Genomic DNA, 22,550 nt, shown 5'->3' with positions numbered 1-22,550 from the left:
GTGTGATTTCAAGCAAAGTTGGAGGTTCACAGGGCACTGTGGGTAAGAAAATGGTGCAGGGTGCATGTGAAGCACACCACCCTGGCCTCACCCAGATGTTTAGTTTTCAGATGTGTCTAGGTCTCGTAGATTTTTCTACATGTCAGCGTCCCAAAGTCCAAAAAGTGCTGCCGACATCATTCGAAGTGGGTCGATTTTGAGAGTTAAATAAGCTCTCATGGCCCAAATGTAAAACCAAAACCCAAAATAATCAAATGTCCTCTTGCTTGCCGTTGGGATAAGATCTTTTAGTGTGCAGGGGTAGAGCTGAAAGACTGTTAACCCCTTCAGTTGGGGTGGGGCCATAACCATGCCCATACTGCTTGGTACCCACGAACCCACTATTTTTTTTTTTTATTCCCTGGCATCTACTAGGCTTTCTGCCTCCCCGGGAGAGGATTGGGGGTAATTGCCCCATCTGCCCACCGGTGGACAGAACAACTTTGTCCCCATTTATTTGGGGTGGGGGTATGGCCATACTCCGACCCTCTTTTTTTTAAAGAAAATATTCCCTGGTGTCTGGTGGGCTTTCTGCAACCCCTTGGGGCAGATGGGTCTTACAAAAATAGGCTGATCTGCCCCCAAAGGGGGCAGAAATGGCCAACAGTAATGTGCCCCCATGGGGAGCAACCCTTGTCCAAGGGGCTACCCCCCAAACAAAACACACACCAATCCCTGGTACCTAAGTGGTTTCTGACCCCCCTGGGGGCGGATCAGCCTAATAGAAATAGGCAGATCTCCCAAAGCTGGGGGTAGAAATGGCCTAAAATAAATTCCCCCCCCCCCAGGGGAGTGACCCTTCCCTAAGGGGTCGCTCCTCATCTTTAAAAAAAAAATAAATCTCTGGTGCCTAGTGCTTTCTGCCCCCATGGCAGCATGAAAGCAGCTGTAGGATTGGACGGAGCACCCACCCAGGGTGCTCTGAGGCAGAGTGGGAGCCTCTTCCTGCTCTCTCCGTTGCCAGGTTGAAGAGAGCCTAGTATGCATGTGTGTTTGGCAGGCCGAGATGCCAGCCAAACATACGTATGCACTGAGGTGGAGTGCTGAGTACTCCCCCTCTGTCTCCGTCACGCCCGTGGCCCTGCCCACTTTTATAGTGAAAACATAATAAACTAGGTTTATTATGTTTTTACTATAAATGTTTTACAGCTGCTGCTACTGGCGGGGGATGGGGGGGGGACGCTCCTCTGCCATATCGGATGAGCCGCCCCTATATATATGTATAAACATATAAATTCAAATTCAGATTCAAACATTTTAAGCACAGACCATTGCTCTGTGATAAAAGGCAGCTGGACAACTTCATTTGTTGGCAAGGTATAGTGTCTTTGTGTTTCTGTGTCCCTTCACTTACATTCTGCAGCTGAGGTGGTGAGGCCTAACTTTGAGATGTGGGGTTGGGTGGGCAAATAGAGCTGTGTCATGAGCTCCATCTCCCCCTCTGGAGACGCCTAGCACTATTGAGCGCTTACTTGGCCATTTAAAGTTAATTTAAGGAGTAATTTATGATGAATTCGCTAAGTGGACATTTCCGATTTTCACGGTTTGTTAGGGTGTTTTTGCAACAGCGTTAAACTGTTGCTTTGGATTTGGATTACAACCACCCCAACTGCAGCAGTCGTTGGGCCCTTTATTCTTCACAGTTTCGATTGGTTTCCTGCCTTTTATTTCCTGTCAGTAAAGCAGATTTGGGACATTTTTTAGCACACGAGGACAATGTTTTATTTTCTCCCGGTGTCATATTTTTAACACTTGTGTAAGGCCCCTCTCTTACCGACCAGCCTGGATTCTGGATGTGATTACATTGTAAAACTCTGGTGTTGTTTTTTTGGCAAACAGCTGGTCCTGGGGGACATGACAGGAAATCTCTGTTTTCTCAGCTATTCTGGCAGCGTAAGCCGCTGTAGCTTGTTCGTCCTTCTCCTGCAGTCCACGAGGGCTGCACAGAGCCGATCCCCACACAGCGCGCGATGGCGGGCCTCTTTAGCTTTTTGGCTCTTCTGACCTTTTCGGCTGTCCTCTTGCAAGCCGAAGAAAACGGTAAGGGTGATCTGCTTATTTTAAAGAATGTATCTTTTAATTAGTGCTTATTTTCTCTCGTTTAAGGGCAAGTTGCACGTTTGCTTTCGTCAGTTATCGCGGTGTGCCTACCGCAAATGCAAAGAAACAAAATGGTTTAGTGATTTGCGCTTTACATTACATTAGTCGCAATAGTCATTATTGCCTTGTTGTGACAGTGACCAATTTTATAGGGCTGTTCTGCTACTGTTTCGCTCCAGCGTTGCATCTTTCGCATTTTGCTTGCTAAATTTACTGTCACGATACCCTTCTCCTACCGGCCAAATTTGGGTGATGTTTCAGACAGGACGGGGACTAGATGAGACAAAGAGCAGCTGTGTACATTGGTATCAGCGTTACAAAGTGGTAATGAGTCACTGTCGCTGTCCCTGTCTTCTCTTTTTCTGATAGTACACTTACCTGTCCTCTACCTTCAGGGGTATCGCTAAGCAACCATTCCTTTTACTCTGTTTGTTTGAGCTTCTACAGTTGGTCATTTGGACCGTGATAAATTCATGTTGCTTGCTCGGGTTTGAATTCACCACCGATATATGGCATGTGTCTGCACATGCTGTCGCTTTCATCTGTTATTGCACTTAAAAATTGTTGTAACCAGTAGTTATCAATTAAAGCTGACAAGCCTATGACTTGTGTGAGTGCTCACATCACTTAGACTGTATTTACTCTCAACCCTTTTGGAAATATCTGTGAATACTCAATCTCTTCGGTCAGTTAGCTGTGTAAAAAATCTGCACGCTTTGCAGAACCTTTGTTCTTGAAGGTGTCACCTTGGCATGGAATGTTTAGACAATCTTGCCTTTGTAAGTTTGTGACTTTTTTTCAGGTTGCTGGAAGAGGTTTTTGAATCTGCCCACAAAATGCATCGGGCATTTGATGGGAGTTTCTTGATGGATGTCTCTTTAAAATTTAATTTTGTCCCTCAAATTTAGACATCTGAATGATTCATTAGAAAAATATGCAAAGATTTGGAAACAGATAACATAGAAATCTAGGGCCATATTTATACTTTTTGACGCACAACTGCGCCAACGCAGTTGTGCGTCAAAAATTTTAACGCCGGCTAACGCCATTCCAAAGCGCCATGCGGGTGCCTTATTTATTGAATGACGTTAGCCGGCGCAGCTGACTGGTGTGCGTCAAAAAAAATGACTCACACCAGGCAGCGCCGGCGTAGGGGAAAATGGAGCTTGGGCGTCAAAAAATGGGGCAAGTCAGGTCTGAGGCAAAATTTTGGCCTCAACCCGATTTGCACCATTTTTTTTTACGCCCAAACCCCATTGAAATGACTCCTGTCTTAGCAAAGACAGGAGTCATGCCCCCTTGCCCAATGGCCATGCCCAGGGGACTTATGTCCCCTGGGCATGGTCATTGGGCATAGTGGCATGTAGGGGGGCACAAATCAGGCCCCCCTATGCCACAAAAAAATTACGAAAAAAATACTTCCCTGAACTTACCTTAAGTTCCCTGGAATGGGTCCCTCCATCCTTAGGCGTCCTCCTGGGGTGGGCAAGGGTGGCAGGGGGTGTCCCTGGGGGCATGGGAGGGCACCTCTGGGCTCCTTCCAAGCCCACAGGTCCCTTAACGCCTGCCCTGACCAGGCGTTAAAAAATTACGCAAAAGCGGCTGGATGTCATTTTTTAAGGCCCGCCCACTCCCGTGCGTCATTTTTGCACGGGAGTTTAAATAAGGCGCACATGCCTTAGAGTCATTTTTTAGAAGGGAACGCCTACCTTGCATATAATTAACGCAAGGTAGGTGTCCACGCTAAAAAATGACGCAAACTCCAAGATCTTTGGCGCTAGACGGGTCTAACGCCAAAGTATAAATATGGAGTTAGCTTTGCGTCGGATTTGCGTAAAAAAAATGACGCAAATCCGGCGCAAACAGAGTATAAATATGCCCCCTAGAATGAAACATGGGAAAGTAATTTCCCTTTTAACCTGCATTGAAGTGAAGGATTTTCTATGGGGAAGAAAGCTAAACAATGTTCTTTGCACTAAGTCGGAAACGTAGGCAATTATGGTAATATCCCTTTAAAAAAAAAAATCCTGTAAATCGGGCTACCCATGTTAAATTTGCAGGTGCGGCCTGCTTGCAAAAAAACTTTCTATATACCCACTTAGGTTCATTTTATATCGTCAGCAAGATCAGGTAGGATAATTTAGGCTTCCTACTAAACAGAGGCGTACAAAACATATGTGCCCCATAAACAATAATCTGAAACATCACATTTTATTTTACATTATTAGGCATTAGGTTATGTTTTCATATCAAGGGACCCAGAAGGAAAAAGAGCTGAGTCAAACATTAACAAGATAGATGCATGACTTTGTGTTCCTCCGAGTTTCGCAGATTCTGCTGATGCTGCAGTTACGTGCCATCTGACAGATCCCAACAAAGTGAAAGACCGTAGCTGAGTGCTGATTGTGCAAGTGCACAATCAGTGGCGCAATGGTCAGTTTTACCAACACCCTCTCCTACAGGTTGGCTCAAAATGTTGATTCTGCTATCTCTGTCAATGCACCGTTCAGAAGTGTGTCAGAACATAACCTTAAACGTGCTTAGAGCTGACCTTCATCTAGAAAGGTGTCGTGTGTGAAAAGTATTGGATAAGATCCTACCTCAAAGATCTGACTCTACTGCCCCAGACAGGTGTTTGATGCTGACTGTTCAGTTCAAAACCCCCTGCTCGCTGAAGTATTCAAATATGGACAACTACAGCTTTTTAAAGCACCTATGTAAATAATTGCCTTCTGCTAAGAGTAGAGCACATATGCTAATAAAACATACTACTTCGTATACAGGGCTGAAATGTCAGAACTGGATGATTACTCGTACCTCGCATAGTCAAGCACACTCAGATTAACTCAATAAAAATCGCCCAGTGCACACATTAACATACACAGAATTTAATTTACTGATATTCTTTAAGGTTAAAGACAGAAAATATGCAAGATCATCATAAAAAGGAGCAGCTTAAAGAAAAGAAAATGAGTGAGTTTCCATTAAGTCCTGTATTCTCTTATCAAGTCTGAATAGGGCACAGGAGCAGGTGGAAAGAGACCTGTTCCTCGAGGAACAGTACAAAGATGGAGGCCACGCAGGAGCAGGCAAGCTGGCATCCTCTCCTTTTTCATGGTACCAATTAGGAACAGTTTGTGGGAGAGTGTGTCAACTGTCCTGCTCCTCTGTGTCCTACACAATATTGTGGGCTACAGAAGAGTAGGTAGGTTGCATGTACAGCAGGATCCAACTGACCTACTCTTCTGCGGCACCTGCCACCTCTTCCCAACTGGAAACAGGGCAGAAGAGCAGGTTCCAACAAAACTGCTCATTCTAAGCCCCCCCTGGGCAAGGTGGGAGCGTATATGGAGGTACACACTATCTCCGTAAGTGGGCAATGTGGAGGTAATTAACATTACACCCTACCTTGGTGGTGTGAGGCACACTCTTTCTCCACCATTGGACGATGCAGGCAAAATAGATTTATAAACCCTTGCCCTTGGTTAAGGCAGGGAGAATAGAGGTCTTTAATGCTCCTTTGAGCTTGTACATTCACCATCCCCACAACCATTACCAACACCACCACTATTACTACCCCGATTATTACTCTTAGTATAACCACCCTTATCACCATGAAATACCTTTAACAATTACAGAATATCAACAATAGCAATATAACTTTACCAAAATATCATGGCAAAAATATAATCTGCAAAAAAAAGAGGGTTTACATATTTTGAATGTCATCTACCAAAATAGTGTATCAAAAATATTGTAGAACTGAATAGTATAAAAAAAGTCAATATATCAAAATATGAATATATATGCCTGCAAGAAAGTGGGTTTTTAGTGGTGTGGGTGACTACCCACTTCATGTAATAATCACAACCCTTTTCAGGGAGAACCCTTGTAGTTGATAAATTACCCTTAGTTCAGCACCCTGGTAGCTATGGTACAGAGCAGATAGGTTTAATGAAGGGTAATGTGTAAAGTATTTTTGCAGTATTAAAACACTAACAAAGTTAAAATGCGAAACCATAAACTAGAGGAAACTTTAATAAACAAAATGGCAACATAATGACAAATATCCAACAAGGGAAGCAGAGATGTGAATTTTTAAGTAGAAGTAGTGCCAAAAAACACAAAGCGCTAAGGATGGTCAACAGTCGCAGTAGACTGGGACCTAGATAAAATTTGAGGATGACCGCATCAGAGCGCAGGTCAGATACACCAAGTAAGTTTGTCTCGGTCAAAGATTTTTTCTTTTGACTTACGGCCTGATTTAGAGTTTGGCGGATGGGGTTACTTCATCACAAACGTGACGGACAGACCGTCTGCCATATTACGCTTCCATTTTAGCCTGTGGAGATTGTAGTACAGTGGAAAGGATATTGGTAATGTTTGTGACAGAGTAACACATCCGCCAATCCCTAAATCAGGCCCTTAGTCTTTTAAGTTCCCATCAATCACACAAGTACACTTCCAAGATCCCCAGGAACTCAGGGGAGGCACTTAGAGACACAAAGTGTGTCAGCTGTAGGCCAACAGGAGGATCTAGTCCAGGTCCACTGGTCAACTGGGCACTTACAGGAAACTGCCTATTGCAGCTTTTTATGGCCCTGTAGATTACAGAGGGGTCAGCCAACTGACCCAGGGAAGGGTTCCTCTAACAACACAGAGAAGTGGTTCAGTGGTTTATGATTTTCCTCAGGTCCAGAAAGTATTCTGATGTGGGTTACTACATGTGCCACATTTATGCCTGGCACCAGGATAACTCCTGGCCCGCTCTACCAAATGTGGTAAGAATTCCTTCTCTATTTCAGTCACTTCTATGTATGTACCTGGATAGAACTTGTTCTCCCATGATAGCTAGGGCAGTTGCATTTCCCAGAGGAGCTTCCCCACCTCCGTGCCCTTCGTGGCTACCACTGGTGAGTAGATATAGACATAATGCGAGGCAAATACTTCAGCAATGCAGCCCCTCCCTCTGATAAGTTCATCATTTATGTTTCCAGTCTCTAAGAAGACCCAAGACTTTGCCCTGTCCCATCCAATCAGCCAAGCCAGAAATTTGCCATCTTTGTCTCCTACATCATAGAGCCACCGCTTTGCAACTTTGTGGGCTGTGATTGCCGCGTCAGCTGCAAGATCTTTATATTCCTGTTGTGTGAGGTGCAGTTTATGTCATTTGCCACATATGCAGTTGGAGCTCCATCTCCTGGATCTCCATCTCTAAGTCTTTCATCTGTCTCTATTTTTTCTTTTTTGACTCCCACCACTAATGATACCTCTCGACCTCAGATCACCATTTTACATGCCTCCCATAACGTAAACACTGAGGTTATAGAGCCCTCATTGTCTGTGAAGTACTGGTCAGTATGATTCTGATTTCTGAGAATTTTAAGGGGCCAGGGATTAAAGGGCCACACAGCATCTCGGTTGGCCGGCTTATTGCTGAGTACTATCCATATCGGTGAGTGATCTGAGCTACTCTTAGCCAAGTGATGCACTTCCAAATAGAGATGTAGCTGCACGTGTTGGGTGGTGAGGTAGTCTATGCGTGAGAAACTTCTATGAGCCCTGGATTAGTAGGTGTACTGTCTTTCGTGGGGGTTGTGGGCCCTTAATAGGCTCACCACCCCCTCCAGCGTTCAGGAAATCCTAAAGCAGACTAACTCTCTCCGGCTCTCCTTTATTTGACAACCTATACTGCTCCGCTGTCAGTGCCAGACTGAAATCCCCCCACAGGATCAAGACACCCTCTGGCAGTTGCAGTTACATGGAGCTCACCTCTGGTGAAGGCAGTGCATGGTGTTTGGGCGGAGCATAAACAGAGAAGAGATTGAGCATGTGGGCCTCCCATTGTTCTGTGAGTGTGACAAATCTACCCACTAAGTCTGCCCATATCTGCTGGGGAACAATCAGAGCCATTTTCCTTATGAGCCTATCAACACCTCTGGATCCCAGTGTGTAGCAGGCATTGCCAGACTTGTCAAGAAGGGCAAAGCAGCATGTCACTTGCAGCTGACTACTAGTCTCAATGGCCATATATCTACTGGTGGACGGGCACTAAAGTCAGCCCATTCTATGGAGCTTTGTATGAGATGCACCTTTCCCTGCATAATGTGGAGTAACTAGGCCATGCGAGTCTGGTGTCACCTCCTGGGCCCAGGCCCTTAGCTTAGCACTCCTCCCTCACTAATGTCACCCAGGATTGTTGTGGCCCTACAGTATTCCTGCATCTGTCCTAACATAAGCAGTCAGAGGACACAGTGCAGGATGGACAGTTTGGTGGATGTTGGGGGATTTAGTTTCAGCAGGAATTGAGCCACTTCAACAAGTGGCCATCTTCCCTAGAGGCTGGCCACACTCTCACCAAAATGTAAAAAACGTTCCTGAGGGCTACCCTACCTACGTTTTCAGTAGTTCTTGTTTGCCTTAATGCAAGTAGCCCCAAAATGCCATGTTTCCAGGCATTTTCAGGAAGGCAAACGTCTTTGGACACTCTCAACTTGGACTCTGAGAGGTAGAGGTGTATGTGGAGAGTATAGTATGGTAATCTTGTTGTCCCTCCCACATCTAATACTAAAATCTAATTTGATACATGTACTGTATTCAGAACAGGCCCAAAGACAGAAGTCTGATAGGACAAAAGCATGGTCCTCCAGAATTTGTCTTGGCATCCTGTTTTCTCCCTTTCAAGTGTACCCCAAGTGTTATATGTAAACTCAGAGAAAGAAGTTTAGTAGGGAAAAAGCAGGGTCCTTCAGCTGCCATGCTGGGGATCCACACAACTTTTCTTGGCACCCTTTTCTTTCTCTTTCAAGCGCCTCAAGTCTTATATGTAAACCCAACAAAGATGGTGAGCAGGATTTAACACTACATTGTCAAAAGGAAGCCCACAGTCTCTATCATGCCTATTTTGTGGAGAGTAGAGGAGTTATCTCTTCTCATTCAGGTCATCCTATTGTTTGTTTCTGATAGGCATTTCACATCTTTTCACACCTACTCAGGGCTGATCACTGGCTGGAAGGTAACAAAGGCTTATGTTAAAGGGTAAAGGTAAAATGTTGCTTCCTAAAAATAACTTTTAACCTTATTGAAACTCTGACTTCACAGTTGAATTTGATTTTCTTTAACTGCTAATTAAAGTTGTTTGATTATTTTTCTATCTGATCCCTTTCCCAAATTCACAATATATTAGCAATATTTGTATTTTGAACTCCTCTGTGGTCCTGCCAACCTTCCTACCATCAAGATAGCTTTTTGATGCTAGTCACTGTATGGAAATCTTACCATTACATTTCTACATATTATACTTTTAAATACTATGAATCCTGTCTTGTGGGCTTCAAAGCATACATAAAAGTGATTTATTAATACTTAAAGGGAGATTATGACCTGTCAAAAGGGGTTATTCTGACATGCCTAATTGCAGTTTTGACTCTACTACAGTCATGCTTCAGTGATAGGCCTGAAGTCATGTTTGTACTGCCATTGTAGTGAATGGCATAATAGGTGCTGCAGTCCAGTAGAGTACCATATACTAGGGACTTAGAAGTAACTTAAATATGCAGATTGTGAGTATACCAGTTCAACCATGTTAAAAGGGGGAGAAGGGACTCTTTGCTATTGTTTACCTGGGGTAACGTTCACACAATTCTACAGCCAGAAAAATACAGTTAGGACAAAAAACTGCGAAAATCTGCAAAAGATGGTAATTTCCTACAATTCCATTATAAGTAATTTATTTAAAGTATTATGATACAGAATAATAATATAATTAAAAATAATTGGCTTTAATAAGTAAAGTAAAAATATATAGTATGGGATGATAATTAATATTTTTTTAAATACATTACATTTCAAAAATATTAGCAGTAACTTAAAAGTAACAATGAACAAACATAAAAAAATCAAAACATATATAACCTAATTTAAATACTAAAATGTATTAATTTAATTTAATAATAACATCAACTATATTAAAAGTTAAAATTACGAAACGTATATTAACAATCATATGTCATAATTAAAAAATAAACTTAATATGAAAAAGTAAAAATGTAATAAATACATTTTTTAAGCGAATATGAAGTCAAGAATGCACATAACTAGCAAAAGTATAGGACTTTGGAGGGACTAGATTTACTATTCACACTTCAACCTAAGCACCAAAAGGGAAAGTGTTGGACTTTGGAGGGGTTAGATTTCCAATTCCCACTTAACGTAAGCAAAATCAGTGAAGGTGTTGGACTTTCAGAGGGGTTGGATTTAGTATTCCTACTCAAGTCTAAGGAATAGTGGGGAAAGAGTTGGACTTTGGATGGGTTAGATTTAGTATTCTCACTCCAATCTAAACAACAATAGAAATGTTAGACTTGGAAGGGTTATATTTATTATTCCCACTCCAACCTAAGTAACAATATGAAAAGTGTTGGTCTTCGGAGGGTATACCTTTACTATTCCAACTCAAATGTAAGCAAAATAAGGGAAAGTGTTGGGCTTTGAAGGGGTTAGACTTACTACTCCCACTCCAATCTAAACAACAGTAGGAAAAGTGTTGGAGGGGTTATGTTATATTATCTCTATTTTTATAGTGCCCCAATAACACACAAAGGTATCCAGGTGCCTGTGGCAGGTGTGTGCGTCCAGCCCTGGAGGGATTACTCAAAGAGACAGGTCTTCAGCTTCCTGTGGAATTCAAAAGAGAGGAGGATGAGGCTCTGATGGTTTGAGGAAAGATATTCCAGGCTTTAGTAGCCAGATATGAGAAGTTTCTACCACCCTACCTATTTTTGTGTATGTATGGGGTGTGTGCTTGTGCGAATCCAGAATAGCGGAGGTGTTTGGAAGGTTAGTGGAAATTAATGCATTGGTTCAGGTAAGCAGGGCGTGTGTTGTGAAATGCTTTGTAGTTGTGGGTGAGGAGTTGGAAATGTGCAAGCTTGTGTATTTGGGAGCCAGTGAAGCTCCCTAAGGTGAGGATTGTTGTGGCTTCAGCGTGAGAGGGTGAGATCATGTCTGGCCATTGAGTTCTGGATAATTGGAAGCCTTCTGGCAAGCTGGTTGGTTATTTCTGTGTAGAGGGTGTTCCCGCAATCCAGACTGCTGATGATGAGGGCTTGTGTGACCGTTTTCCAGGTGCTGTCCGGTAGTTACTCGAACATCTACTTCAGTATCCTCAGGATATTGAAGCAGGATGAGTCAACTGCATTTACTTGGACGGCAATGTCCAGTTTTTTGTCTTTAATGATTCTGAGGTGTTTTGCTCATGAGCTGGGTGTGTTGGGTGTGCTGGGGTGGGACAGACCTGTAGGCCACCAGGTGGTCTCCAATGGCGAGACATCTTCCCCAAATACCACAACTTTGGTCATGTCCAATTTCAGCTTGTGGCAGTTGGACTTCATCTAGCTGTCCACTTTGGTCATGGATGCGGTGAACTTATTCCTGGCTTTGGGTGTTGTGTTTGTGATGGACAGTATCAGTTGCATATCGTCTGCATATGGGGGGATGTTTATGTCCAGAAATTGTGTGCCAGTGAAATCATGTATAAGTTGAAGAGCATTGGGCTGAGCGCGGAGCCCTGAGGGAGTCCACAAACGGCTTCCCATGCTTCAGAGGAGTAGGGTACCTTGGAGTGTCAAAATTCACTGTAAGTGCTTTTGTATATGTGTATATGTGTATACCTAAATGATACAGTGTTGCTCACATTAGCAATACTGTATCATTTAGGTATATGATCTTGAATATACTAAGTGAATATGATTACTTGCTGTGTGTTGTCTATTCTATCAGTTAGCTACATTGCAATAGATTTTTGTAGATCATTCATTGATCGGTCATATTTAAGTGTGAGAATAAACATATAGCTTTTTCATACAAATCAATTGCAATACCAAACAGAACGCATTGTAGTTTATAATATTGAAGTTCTGAAGGACACAGGGAAAACCCATTATTTTGTTTGTTCAGAGGAGTAGGGTGGCATGTTGATGCATTGGGTTCTTCCAATGAGGAAGATGTAGACCCACTCAAGGGCACATCCCGTAATGCCTGCTTTGTAGAGTTGTGGGATCAAAATAGGGTGGAAGACAGTGTAAAACGGTGCTGATAGGTCTAGGAGGATGAGGGATAACCACTGACCCTCTATTATATGTCCACACCATGACCGGTATACACTCACACAACTCGTCAGACCACTACACAGCTGAATTCATACATGCTTACTCACCAACCTTCATGTATACACCCACTACAAAATACCTACACACTTGCCATTGTATATCCATACAATCACAACCATACACACAGATCTAATCCCCTTTATTCTAATACTCCCACTGTACAAGCACATATATGCTTTCATACACCCACACACCCACCTGTTTATTCCAATGTACTAACAATCATGCTCACATGAAACCATCATTTACCTAAGCTGTAAAATGTTACTCCAAGAACTTAGTAACAAAATCATACAGCCATTTACAAACTTTTACACACTTTTTGTTTACATTTTTTCATAAATATTAGGAGACCTGGGGGTTATAATTTGGTGCTGGGAAACAAGTTGAAGGCAGCACCTTAACTAGTGAATGTAGGAAACTGGTTTCTGGTTGCAGAAGCCCCCCACCCCACTTTTTGCCTGGTTTTTGGAGCACCTTTGACTGAAGTCCACTGGATTCCTGCTTACCAGGTCCCCAGTGCCTGTGTTTTTTTCCACAAAACAAGACACTCGGTCACTTGATCCCCAAGTGGTCAGGCCCTTTAGCACCTCTGTAAGTCCCTAGTAAATTGTTCCTCTGGTACCTAAGGAAGGGGTACTAAAGAGGATCCCCCAAGAGCTGCAGCACAACTTGTGCCACTCTAAGGGACCCAGCATCAAACTCATACAGACTGCCACTGCAGGTTGCATGACAAGATACTCCAAAAAGTGAAAACACCACATGGCACACACTTGGTTGCCATGTCCCCTAACAATGCCTGTAATACTTGTAAGTCACATCCACAGCAGCACCCCCCACCCTTTGTATGTAAATCTGGCTTCTCTTAGAGAAATGGGAAAATGGGCCAACGGTGTCTCTAGGTGCCGGAGGATCTCAAGGGTTGAGCTTATCATAGTTTGACTGTTGCTCTAGGCAAGACTGCTGATTTAAGGAGGAAAGAACGTATATTTGTAAGTGACTATGCCTGTCCTACAACAAGTCACAACTGTCGTCCCAACCCTCCCGGCTCACAAGCAGCGCCTCACCAAAAACCCAAACAGTAAAAGGTGATTTGTGATTTGTGGCAGCCTCTACGCATGGACTCAAGAGTGTGACATCTCATGGAATGTTGTGGTTTAAACGGAGATTAGCAGTTTCTCACATGAACAACATATCTCAATCAAACACAGGCAATGAAGGAGATGCAGTAAAGTTTTCAATAGGTTTTATTAACAAAACTGCAATCTACGATAAGTTGCATGGGCTGCAATGATAAGGATAATGAATAATGCAAGGAACAGAATCATTAATACAAAGACCCCCACCATCTCGCAATAACATAAAATGACATAAAATGTAAAATATGTCCTAATACCCTGAAAATGTGAACCTAATCTTTAACCTAAAGAGAACTAGGTTTGTTAAACCTAATCTGCCAATGCGGTGTCCATGATAAGAGCCCCCCAACCCTCGTTACCTTGGAATGAGGTCTGTAGCTCAGACTCCGTGTGGACACGAAGAGTGGGTCAGCATCATGGCGGCGTCCAGCATTGATAGCAGCTATAGCATCTGGTCAGAATCCCTCTGACTATCTGTCTATATGAGGTGCATTTATACAGATCTGTGTACCCCTGGCACAGGTCTGTTCCCAAACAATAGATAACAAGAAATGCTTGGGGCAGCAATTACATCAACAATTCCTCAAAAGCAAAAAGTGGCATAGTACCTTAATGTGAATGCCTACATCTTATCGATCTTTGGCGCTGATAGTGACGCCTTTGCAGAGTTCCACTGATAGCAGGAAATAAAACATTGTCCTAACTTAAAACAATGCAGCTATCTTCAAAAGATATAATGAAATAATTGAGCTAAAACAGAGCAAGCTAAGTAGGGTAAAAGTCACTGGGTGATGGGGGCACAGGCCTGCAAACCAGAAGGCTAAGCTAACTCCTGTTTCCCATTTAAAACAAGATAGGATTTACTAGACCCTCCCCATTGCCAGAACAAGTATGACGCTATAGGATGACACCATTGAAGGTGAATGAATTCAAGCTAAAAATGCTCTGGACTAAAAATGTTTACAATCAGTAAAAACTAGCTAAAAACATTTAAAGAGATATAATGTTGACTGTGACAAGCACAGCAGGCCAAAGTGAAAAGGCAATCTTTGAATTTAGTATTATAAGCCAATTATTGAATTCATTCAATAGTAGTCATGATCTTGAAGAGCATCTTCATAGCCATTGAATGGAAAGGACCTCAGGAAAGAGGCCACATCATCAGATGTTAGATCGATGACAGGATAGGCAGATGGATCCACGGAGCAGTAGTGCGCGGCAGTTTCCTGTGCATGTCCACTGCAGGAGTAGCACTCTCCACAGTGCCAAAGAGAGCCAGATCATTCACCAAGAGCGCCTCATAAGTGGCCTTGCGAATCAGCCTTTGTCTGAAGGGGCACGACTGTGAATGACCCCTCATCAGGGACATCAGCAGTGCTTGGTCCACAGGAGGCACTGGAGGAACAGCAAGACACACTGTAGGCAAATGTTCGAAGAGGCACCATACTTAGTGAAAGACTGGCTGCAGGCACCAAAGGATTGGTCGAAATGACAATGATCAATCATGCTCCATCTCTTCCAGCAACGGAGCATTAAAGAACTGAACCATGCTTTCACGGCACAGTTGAGCTTGTGGCAGGGGCTCCATCACTCCACGTACCTGGAAAGGCCCAACCACTGTGAATCAGAAGCAATAGCAGCAGTATTTCACCTATTAACGTCAAAGTTATAGGAAAGCCACCAAACACAATTGAAATGAATGAATGGATGGCTGAAGGAATGACTCCGAAGACAGTCTGGAAGATGGACACAAATCCAAACCCAACAGCCTTCACCCCTTCTGTGCCGCGAACGTAATGGTTACGTCCTGCGGGACAGTGCTGCTGTGCCCAGGACGTAACTATTACGTCCTGGGCACACAGCCCAGTGGGAGCGCTAGCGCTCTCTCTGTGGGGTTCCCCCCCCAAACCCCCAAGTCAGGGATGGAAGGGAAAGCCCTTCCCCTTCCACCCCCGAGCTCCCCCCACCCCCGTGACATCAGCGTGCGAGCGCACGCTGATTGTCACAGAGCCTCCCCCATCGCGATCGGAAGAGAAATGCTTTGCATTTCTCTTCTGATCACGTGGGGGAGGCCGAGAGAGGCTTCAAAGGGAAGGAAATGTATTTCCTTCCCTTTGAAGTCTCTCTCTGCGTTTTGGCAGCCGGATTGAAAGCAATCCGGCTGTCAAAACGCCCACTAGACACCAGGGATTTTATTTTTTAAATGAAATTGGCATGTGGGAGCGACCCCTTGGGCAAGGGTCGCTCCCAGGGGGGGCATTTTTTAAGGCCTTTTCTGCCCCCAGGGGGGGCAGAAACCTCTAGGCACCAGGGATAATTTTTTTTGTTTTGTTTTGTTTTGTTTTTGTTTAGTTTTTTGTTTTAGGTGTGGGGAACGACCCCTTAGGCAAGGGTCGCTCCCATAGGGGGCAAATTGTATTTAGGCCATTTCTGCCACCCAGGGGGGCAGATCAGCCTATTTTAATTAGGCCGATTGGCCTATTTTTATGAAGCCAATCTGCCCCCAAGGGGGGCAGAAACCACTAGGCACCGGGGATTTTTTGTTGTTGTTTTACAGATGGGGAGCAACCCCTTAGGCAAGGGTCGCTCCCCTAGAGGGGCAAATTGTATTTAGGCCATTTCTGCCCGCTTTGGGGGCAGATCGGCCGATTTGAGGTCAATCTGCCCCCAAGGGGGGCAGAAGCCACTAGGCACAAGGAATCTCTTTTTTTTGCGCCGTCAGGCAAGGGGAGCGACCCCGTAGGCAAGGGTCGCTCCCTGGGGGGGTTGGGGGGCACATATATTTTAGGCCATTTCTGCCCCCCCTTGGGGCAGATCGGCCTATTGTTATTAGGCCTAACTGCCCCGGGGGGCAGAAACCTCTAGGCGCCAGGGCTAATTTTTGTTTTGTTTTGTGTTTTTTTTTTTTTTTTTTTTTTTAGGGATGGGGAACGACCCCTTAGGAAATGGTCACTCCCCTGGTGGGGCAAATTGTATTTAGGCCATTTCTGCCCACTTTGGGGGCAGATCGGCTGATTTTAGGTCACTCTGCCCCCAAGGGGGGCAGAAACCACTAAGCAACAGGGATCTTTTTTTTTGCCCCGTCACACAAGGGGAGCGACCCTGTAGGCAAGGGTCGCTCCCCGGGGGGGGCAAATTTAGTTTAGGCTTTTTCTGCCCCTCCCTGGGGCCGGCTGAGCTAGAGGCCAAAATCCACAGGGAGGCACTTTGCAAAAAACACCTCTGTTTTCAGTGAAAAAATGTGATGTGTCCACGTTGTGTTTTGGGCCATTTCCTTCCGTGGGCGCTAGGCCCACCCACCACACAAGTGAGGTACCATTTTTATCGGGAGACTTGGGCGAACGCTGGGTGGAAGGAAATTTGTGGCTCCTCTCAGATTCCACAACATTCTGTCACCGCAATGTGAGGAAAAAGTATTTTATTAGCCACATTTTGAGGTTTGCAAAGGATTCTGGGTAACATAACCTGGTGAGAGCCCGACAAATCACACCATCTTGGATTCCCCTAGGTCTCTAGTTTTCATAAATGCACAGGTTTTGTAGGTTTCCCTAGGTGGAGGCTGAGCTAGAGGCCAAAATCCACAGGTAGGCACTTTGCAAAAAACACCTCTGTTTCCTTCGAGAAAATGTGATGTGTCCACTTTGTGTTTTGGGGCATTTCCTGTCGCGGGGACTAGGCCTACCCACACAAGTGAAGTACCATTTTTATCGGGAGACTTGGGGGAACATAGAATAGCAAAACAAGTGTTATTGCCCCTTGTCTTTCTCTACATTTTTTCCTTCCAAATATAAGAGAGTGTGTAAAAAAAGACGTCTATTTGAGAAATGCCCTGTAATTCACATGCTAGTATAGGCCCCCCGGAATTCAGAGATGTGGAAATAACCACTGCTCCTCAACACCTCATCTTGTGCCCATTTTGGAAATACAAAGGTTTTCTTGATAGCTATTTTTTACTCTTTATATTTCAGCAAATGAATTGCTGTATACCCGGTATAGAATGAAAACCCAAGGCAGGGAGCAGGTCATTTATTGGCTCTGGGTACCTAGAGTTCTTGATGAACCTACAAGCCCTATATATCCCCACAACCAGAAGAGTCCAGCAGACGTAACGGTATATTACGTGAAAAATCTGACATTGCAGGAAAAAGTTACAGAGTAAAACGTAGAGAAAAATTGCAGATTTTTTCACCTCAATTTCAATTTTTTTTTTTTCAGTTGTTATTTTCTTTAGGAAATTCTTGTAGGATCTACACAAATCACCCCTTGCTGAATTCAGAATTTGGTCTACTTTTCAGAAATGTTTTGGTTTTGGGGATCCAGCATTGGTTTCATGCCCATTTCTGTCACTGACTGGAAGGAGGCTGAAAACACAAAGAATCGTAAAAATGGGGTATGTCCCAGTAAAATGGCAAAATTGGGTTTTCTGATTCAAGTCTGCCTGTTCCTGAAAGCTGGGAAACTGGTGATTTTAGCACCACAAACCCTTTGTTGATGCCATTTTCAGGGAAAAAAACACAAGCCTTCTTCTGCAGCCCCTTTTTACAATTTTTTTAAAATAAAAACGAAATTTTCACTGTATTTTGGCTAATTTCTTGGCCTCCTTCTGGGGTACCCATAAAGTCTGGGTACCTCTAGAATCCCTAGGCTGTTGGAAAAAAAGGACGCAAATTTGGCGTGGGTAGCTTATGTGAACAAAAAGTTATGAGGGCCTAAGCGCAAACTGCCCCAAATAGCCAAAAAAAGGCTCGCACAGGAGGGGGAAAAGGCCTGGCAGCGAAGGGGTTAAAGAAATGGACAAATTCTGTAGTGTTGGAAGCGTTAAAAATTCTGGATACCAGCTCTCCAAAGTGCTTGGGGAAGTTGGTATTTAATAGGGATTGCCAATGGCAACGCAACTTGTTTTTGGAACAGTAGCACCTTTAGTCTACTCAGCTTGTCATAATTTACATTAGCAGTATCAATGTGAGGCCACATTTCTGATACTTTTATTTCTCGTGTGGGGAGGAATAATACATGTCCGCAACACGTAAGGATCTTAGGGACTGAAATTGCGTAGGCAATTCCTGGTCGCATACTGCAACAGCTTTGGTCACTCAGCACCACAAAACTTCCATTTGAAAGTATATGAAATGCTGGTTGAATCAAAGGGATGGGAGTACCCTTCAGAAAACAGGCCACGTTTGCGACCCCAGCATTGCAAAGGCCGAGAAGGTACACCTGCTTGCAGATCATTGAATGACTAACAGTAGTTTCACATTCGCTGCGAAAGACCTCTGTTTCGCCGTTCAAACATTTGTATTCAAGGGCAACTCCCACTCTTCTTTAATACAGCTATCACCTATCCACTCGTATCTGCCCACCGCAGGATGTTTCAGGCACTTCGAAAAACGAAAGGTGGAAATGGGTAAGTTAATAATGCCATGTAAAAGCCATTCTGTTGATGGACTCTCTGAAACAGTAAAAGGCAACTTCTTCAGCTTTTCTGTGTGAAGCATGGTGAAACTCGTTTCCCTTTTAGCCATTGTCTGTTGTTCTTTGGATAAATTAAAAGCAGCAAGCAAGCACTACCATTAATGTGCTTCCATGGAACGAGGCCATTTTTCAAAGTTTGCATCGTCCAACCTAACTGCATGATGGAACGCAGCTGACTCTGCCCATGATATAAAAGGGACATGTCTGTCTGAATGATATCTATTGCAGATGATACTATGTTTGTCAGGGAATAAATCCTGTTGGACAGAGTGTTCATACTGTTGTCGACAACAGCTAAAGCCTTCTCTAAGTTTTCCTTGTCTATCTGCCTTCAACATGCAGCAGATTCTATCTGGGGTAGCTTCCAGATCTCATTAAATGTGGCATAGATTAATCTTTTAGAGTGTGGCTTTCTTGGACCTAACAAGAAGTCCTGTAAGTCTATATCTTCAGAATGAGTGTTAAGATGTTCCTTAACTGCGGCTAATGTGTTAGTCTGTACCCACTGTTGGCACAGTTTACCCACACTGTGGGTTGTAACTATGCGCCTGTGTGGACCCGAGATAAAGCGAGGGTCTGGCCGGCTAATTTTGAAACTCCCTGAAGAATTCACAGAACGTACCTGACACCCATTTGTGTCTATTGGCCAAATTAACCACCCGTCAGGACTGGAAAGTGAAGAGTTATAGGGACTGAACCTTTGGATCTAGTTCTTCCTCAGTGACATTAAGGAAGTATTGCCAATTATTAAACTTTGTCGGTGTGGGGATACTGGGCATATTCATTTCTTTCATTTTCACTAGCCCCAGACAGGATGTCTGCTGAACGGTGTCATTTAAAAAGATCATTTGCACTGGAAGAAGGCACGCTCTTAACTAAAGCGTCCCTACCCTGTAGTTGCCAATCTTGTGTTTCCCATACACTCTTGATGTCAATAGTGTTCTTCCAGTATTTGCAACCTTCAACTGAAAGACGGAAAACAAAGGAATGTGAATGAATCAGTTTTGTATCAGTTAGCAAAATATTCCTAATTTTGGAAGGAGGTAATTTGAAATAATATGACTCTGGATTTTTTATGTCATGCACAGAAAAATAAGTATATTTATCTGAAAAATGTTTTGGGCTCCCGACAGGTGGTGTTGAACAGTGCTCCCACTGTGTATAGTTAAATAATGATCTATGTCTAGTTGCACGGTGCAGGTAATAATGTCCCCAGTTGTTATAGCAGAACATTTCCCCATAATTCTTTGTATTGGTGTATACATCATCACTTTCAAATACTGATAGTCCTTCATTTCAGTTAGCATTTGAACCAACTGTCCGGACATCCAAATCATGGGATACAACACCTGGTGTAAATGCATTAGTCATAGAAATTTTGAAGACATATGGAATTTGAATGACCTCAGTAGCCTATATATATCAAGTGGAACTTTATCACACACAAGTCCATCAGGAATTGGTACAGCTGAAATGTTTACGAGGGACAAGACTCTACGGACCTTTTGTGAGGAATGATATGCAGTAAAGACTTCACCCACTGGCTCAACAGAGAATTGTTCAGGAAGGTAATGACCATTTATAAGCAAAAAGAACGTAGTCACGAAACCAATCCATTGGAATAATGCAAAAAATGTCAAGCAGAAGCATAAATAGTTCCATGGGTAAATTAAATAGTTATTTTTAAGCCATAAATACAGCTTACATGTCCTTGAAACTGTTAGAAATGGGGTCTTTGGTTGACAGTCAGGTTACCTCCTGTTCAAGCAAGGACCCTCACTCTAGTCAGGGTAAAAGAGAATCACCCTCAGCTAACCCCTGCTTACCCCCTTGGTAGCTTGGCAGAGCAGTAGGCTTAACTTCAGAGTGCTAGGTGTAAAGTATTTGTACCAACACACACAGTAACTTAATGAAAACACTACAAACTGACACAACACCAGTTTAGAAAAATAGGAAATATTTATCTAAACAAAACAAGACCAAAACGACAAAAATCCACCATACACAAGTCAAGTTATTAATTAAAAATCAAAAAGAGTCTTTAAGTAGATTTAAAAACACACTAGCGCTGCTAGAGTGAAAATGTACCTGGTGTGTGTCAAAAATAACCCCGCACGGGCGGGTGTGCGTCGAAAATAACTCTGCACGGCGGTACTCGAGTCAAAAATCCAGCCGCACGATGAGTTGAAGATCCCGCCGCGCAGGTTGCGATCTCCCAGCCTCCGTCAGCGATGCTGCGCGTCGTTTCTCCTGCTCCGTGCGTCGATTCTTCGGTCGCGTTTCCTGCGAGCGTCGTTTCTCGGCTGCGGAGCTGGCGGCGCGTCGTTTTTCAGCCGCAGATCGGATTTGCGTCGATCTTTTCCCCGCACGGTGCTCTGTGCGTGGATTTTCTTGTCCTTAGGCTGCCAGCTTCTCCTTTCAGGGTCCCTGGAACTGGATGGGCACCACAGGGCAGAGTAGGAGTCTCTCCAGAGACTCCAGGTGCTGGCAGAGAGAAGTCTTTGCTGTCCCTGAGACTTCAAACAACAGGAGGCAAGCTCTAGATCAAGCCCTTGGAGATTTCTTCTCAAGATGGAAGGCACACAAAGTCCAGTCTTTGCCCTCTTACTCTGGCAGAAGCAGCACTGCAGGAAAGCTCCACAAAGCACAGCCACAGGCAGGGCAGCACTTCTTCCTCAGCTAACAGCTCTTTTCCAGGCAGAGGTTCCTCTTGGTTCCAGAAGTGTTTCTCAAGTCTGTAGATTTGGGTGCCCTTCTTATACCCATTTTAGTCTTTGAAGTCACCTTTCTTCAAAGGGGACTCACACCTACTTGTGAAATCCTGCCTTGCCCAGGCAAGGCCTCAGACACACACCAGGGGGTTGGAGCCGGCATTGTTGGAGGCAGGCACAGTCCTTTCAGATGAGAGTGACCACTCCACCCCTCCCTCCTAGCAGAGATGGCTAATCAGGAAATGCAGGTTACACCCCAGCTCCCTTTGTGTCACTGTCTGGTGTGAGGTGAAAAACAACCCAACTGTCAAACTGACCCAGACAGGGAATCCACAAACAAGGCAGAGTCACAGAATGGTTTAAGCAAGAAAATGATCACTTTCTAAAAGTGGCATTTTCAAACGCACAATCTTAAAATCAACTTTACTAAAAGATGTATTTTTAAATTGTGAGTTCAGGGACCCCAAACTCCACATGTCCATCTACTCTCTAGGGGAATCTACGCTTTAATCATATTTAAAGGTAGCCCCCATATTATCCTATGAGAGAGACAGTCCTTGCAACAGTGAAAAACGAATTTAGCAGTATTTCACTGTCAGGACATATAAACCACATTACTATATGTCCTACCTTATCCATACACTGCACCCTGCCCTTGGGGCTACCTAGGGCCTACCTTAGGGGTGCCTTACATGTAAGAAAAGGGAAGGTTTAGGCCTGGCAAGTGGGTACACTTGCCAAGTCGAATTTACAGTGTAAAAATACACACACACACACTGCAGTGGCAGGTCTGAGACATGATTACAGAGCTACTTATGTGGGTGGCACAACCAGTGCTGCAGGCCCACTAGTAGCATTTGATTTACAGGCCCTGGCACCTCTAGTACACCTTACTAGGGACTTACAAGTAAATCAAATAT

At 43.9% G+C, this 22,550-nt stretch overlaps 1 protein-coding gene across 1 annotated transcript in view; it reads left to right on the top strand.

Annotated features, from left to right (window-relative positions):
- Positions 1 to 1,924: 1,924 nt before the first annotated feature.
- F10 (coagulation factor X) overlaps positions 1,925 to 22,550 on the top strand; it is a 242,593-nt gene continuing 221,967 nt past the window's right edge. Inside the window, exon 1 of the mRNA XM_069204955.1 lies at positions 1,925 to 2,079. Coding sequence (XP_069061056.1) covers positions 2,010 to 2,079 — 70 coding nt within the window. The 5' untranslated portion in view covers positions 1,925 to 2,009. The remainder of the gene's footprint in view (positions 2,080 to 22,550) is intronic.

The sequence above is a fragment of the Pleurodeles waltl genome, chromosome 8 (genome assembly GCF_031143425.1).
Source record: "Pleurodeles waltl isolate 20211129_DDA chromosome 8, aPleWal1.hap1.20221129, whole genome shotgun sequence".
NCBI lineage: Eukaryota > Metazoa > Chordata > Amphibia > Caudata > Salamandridae > Pleurodeles > Pleurodeles waltl.
This window is presented reverse-complemented; position numbering and strand designations above follow the sequence as displayed.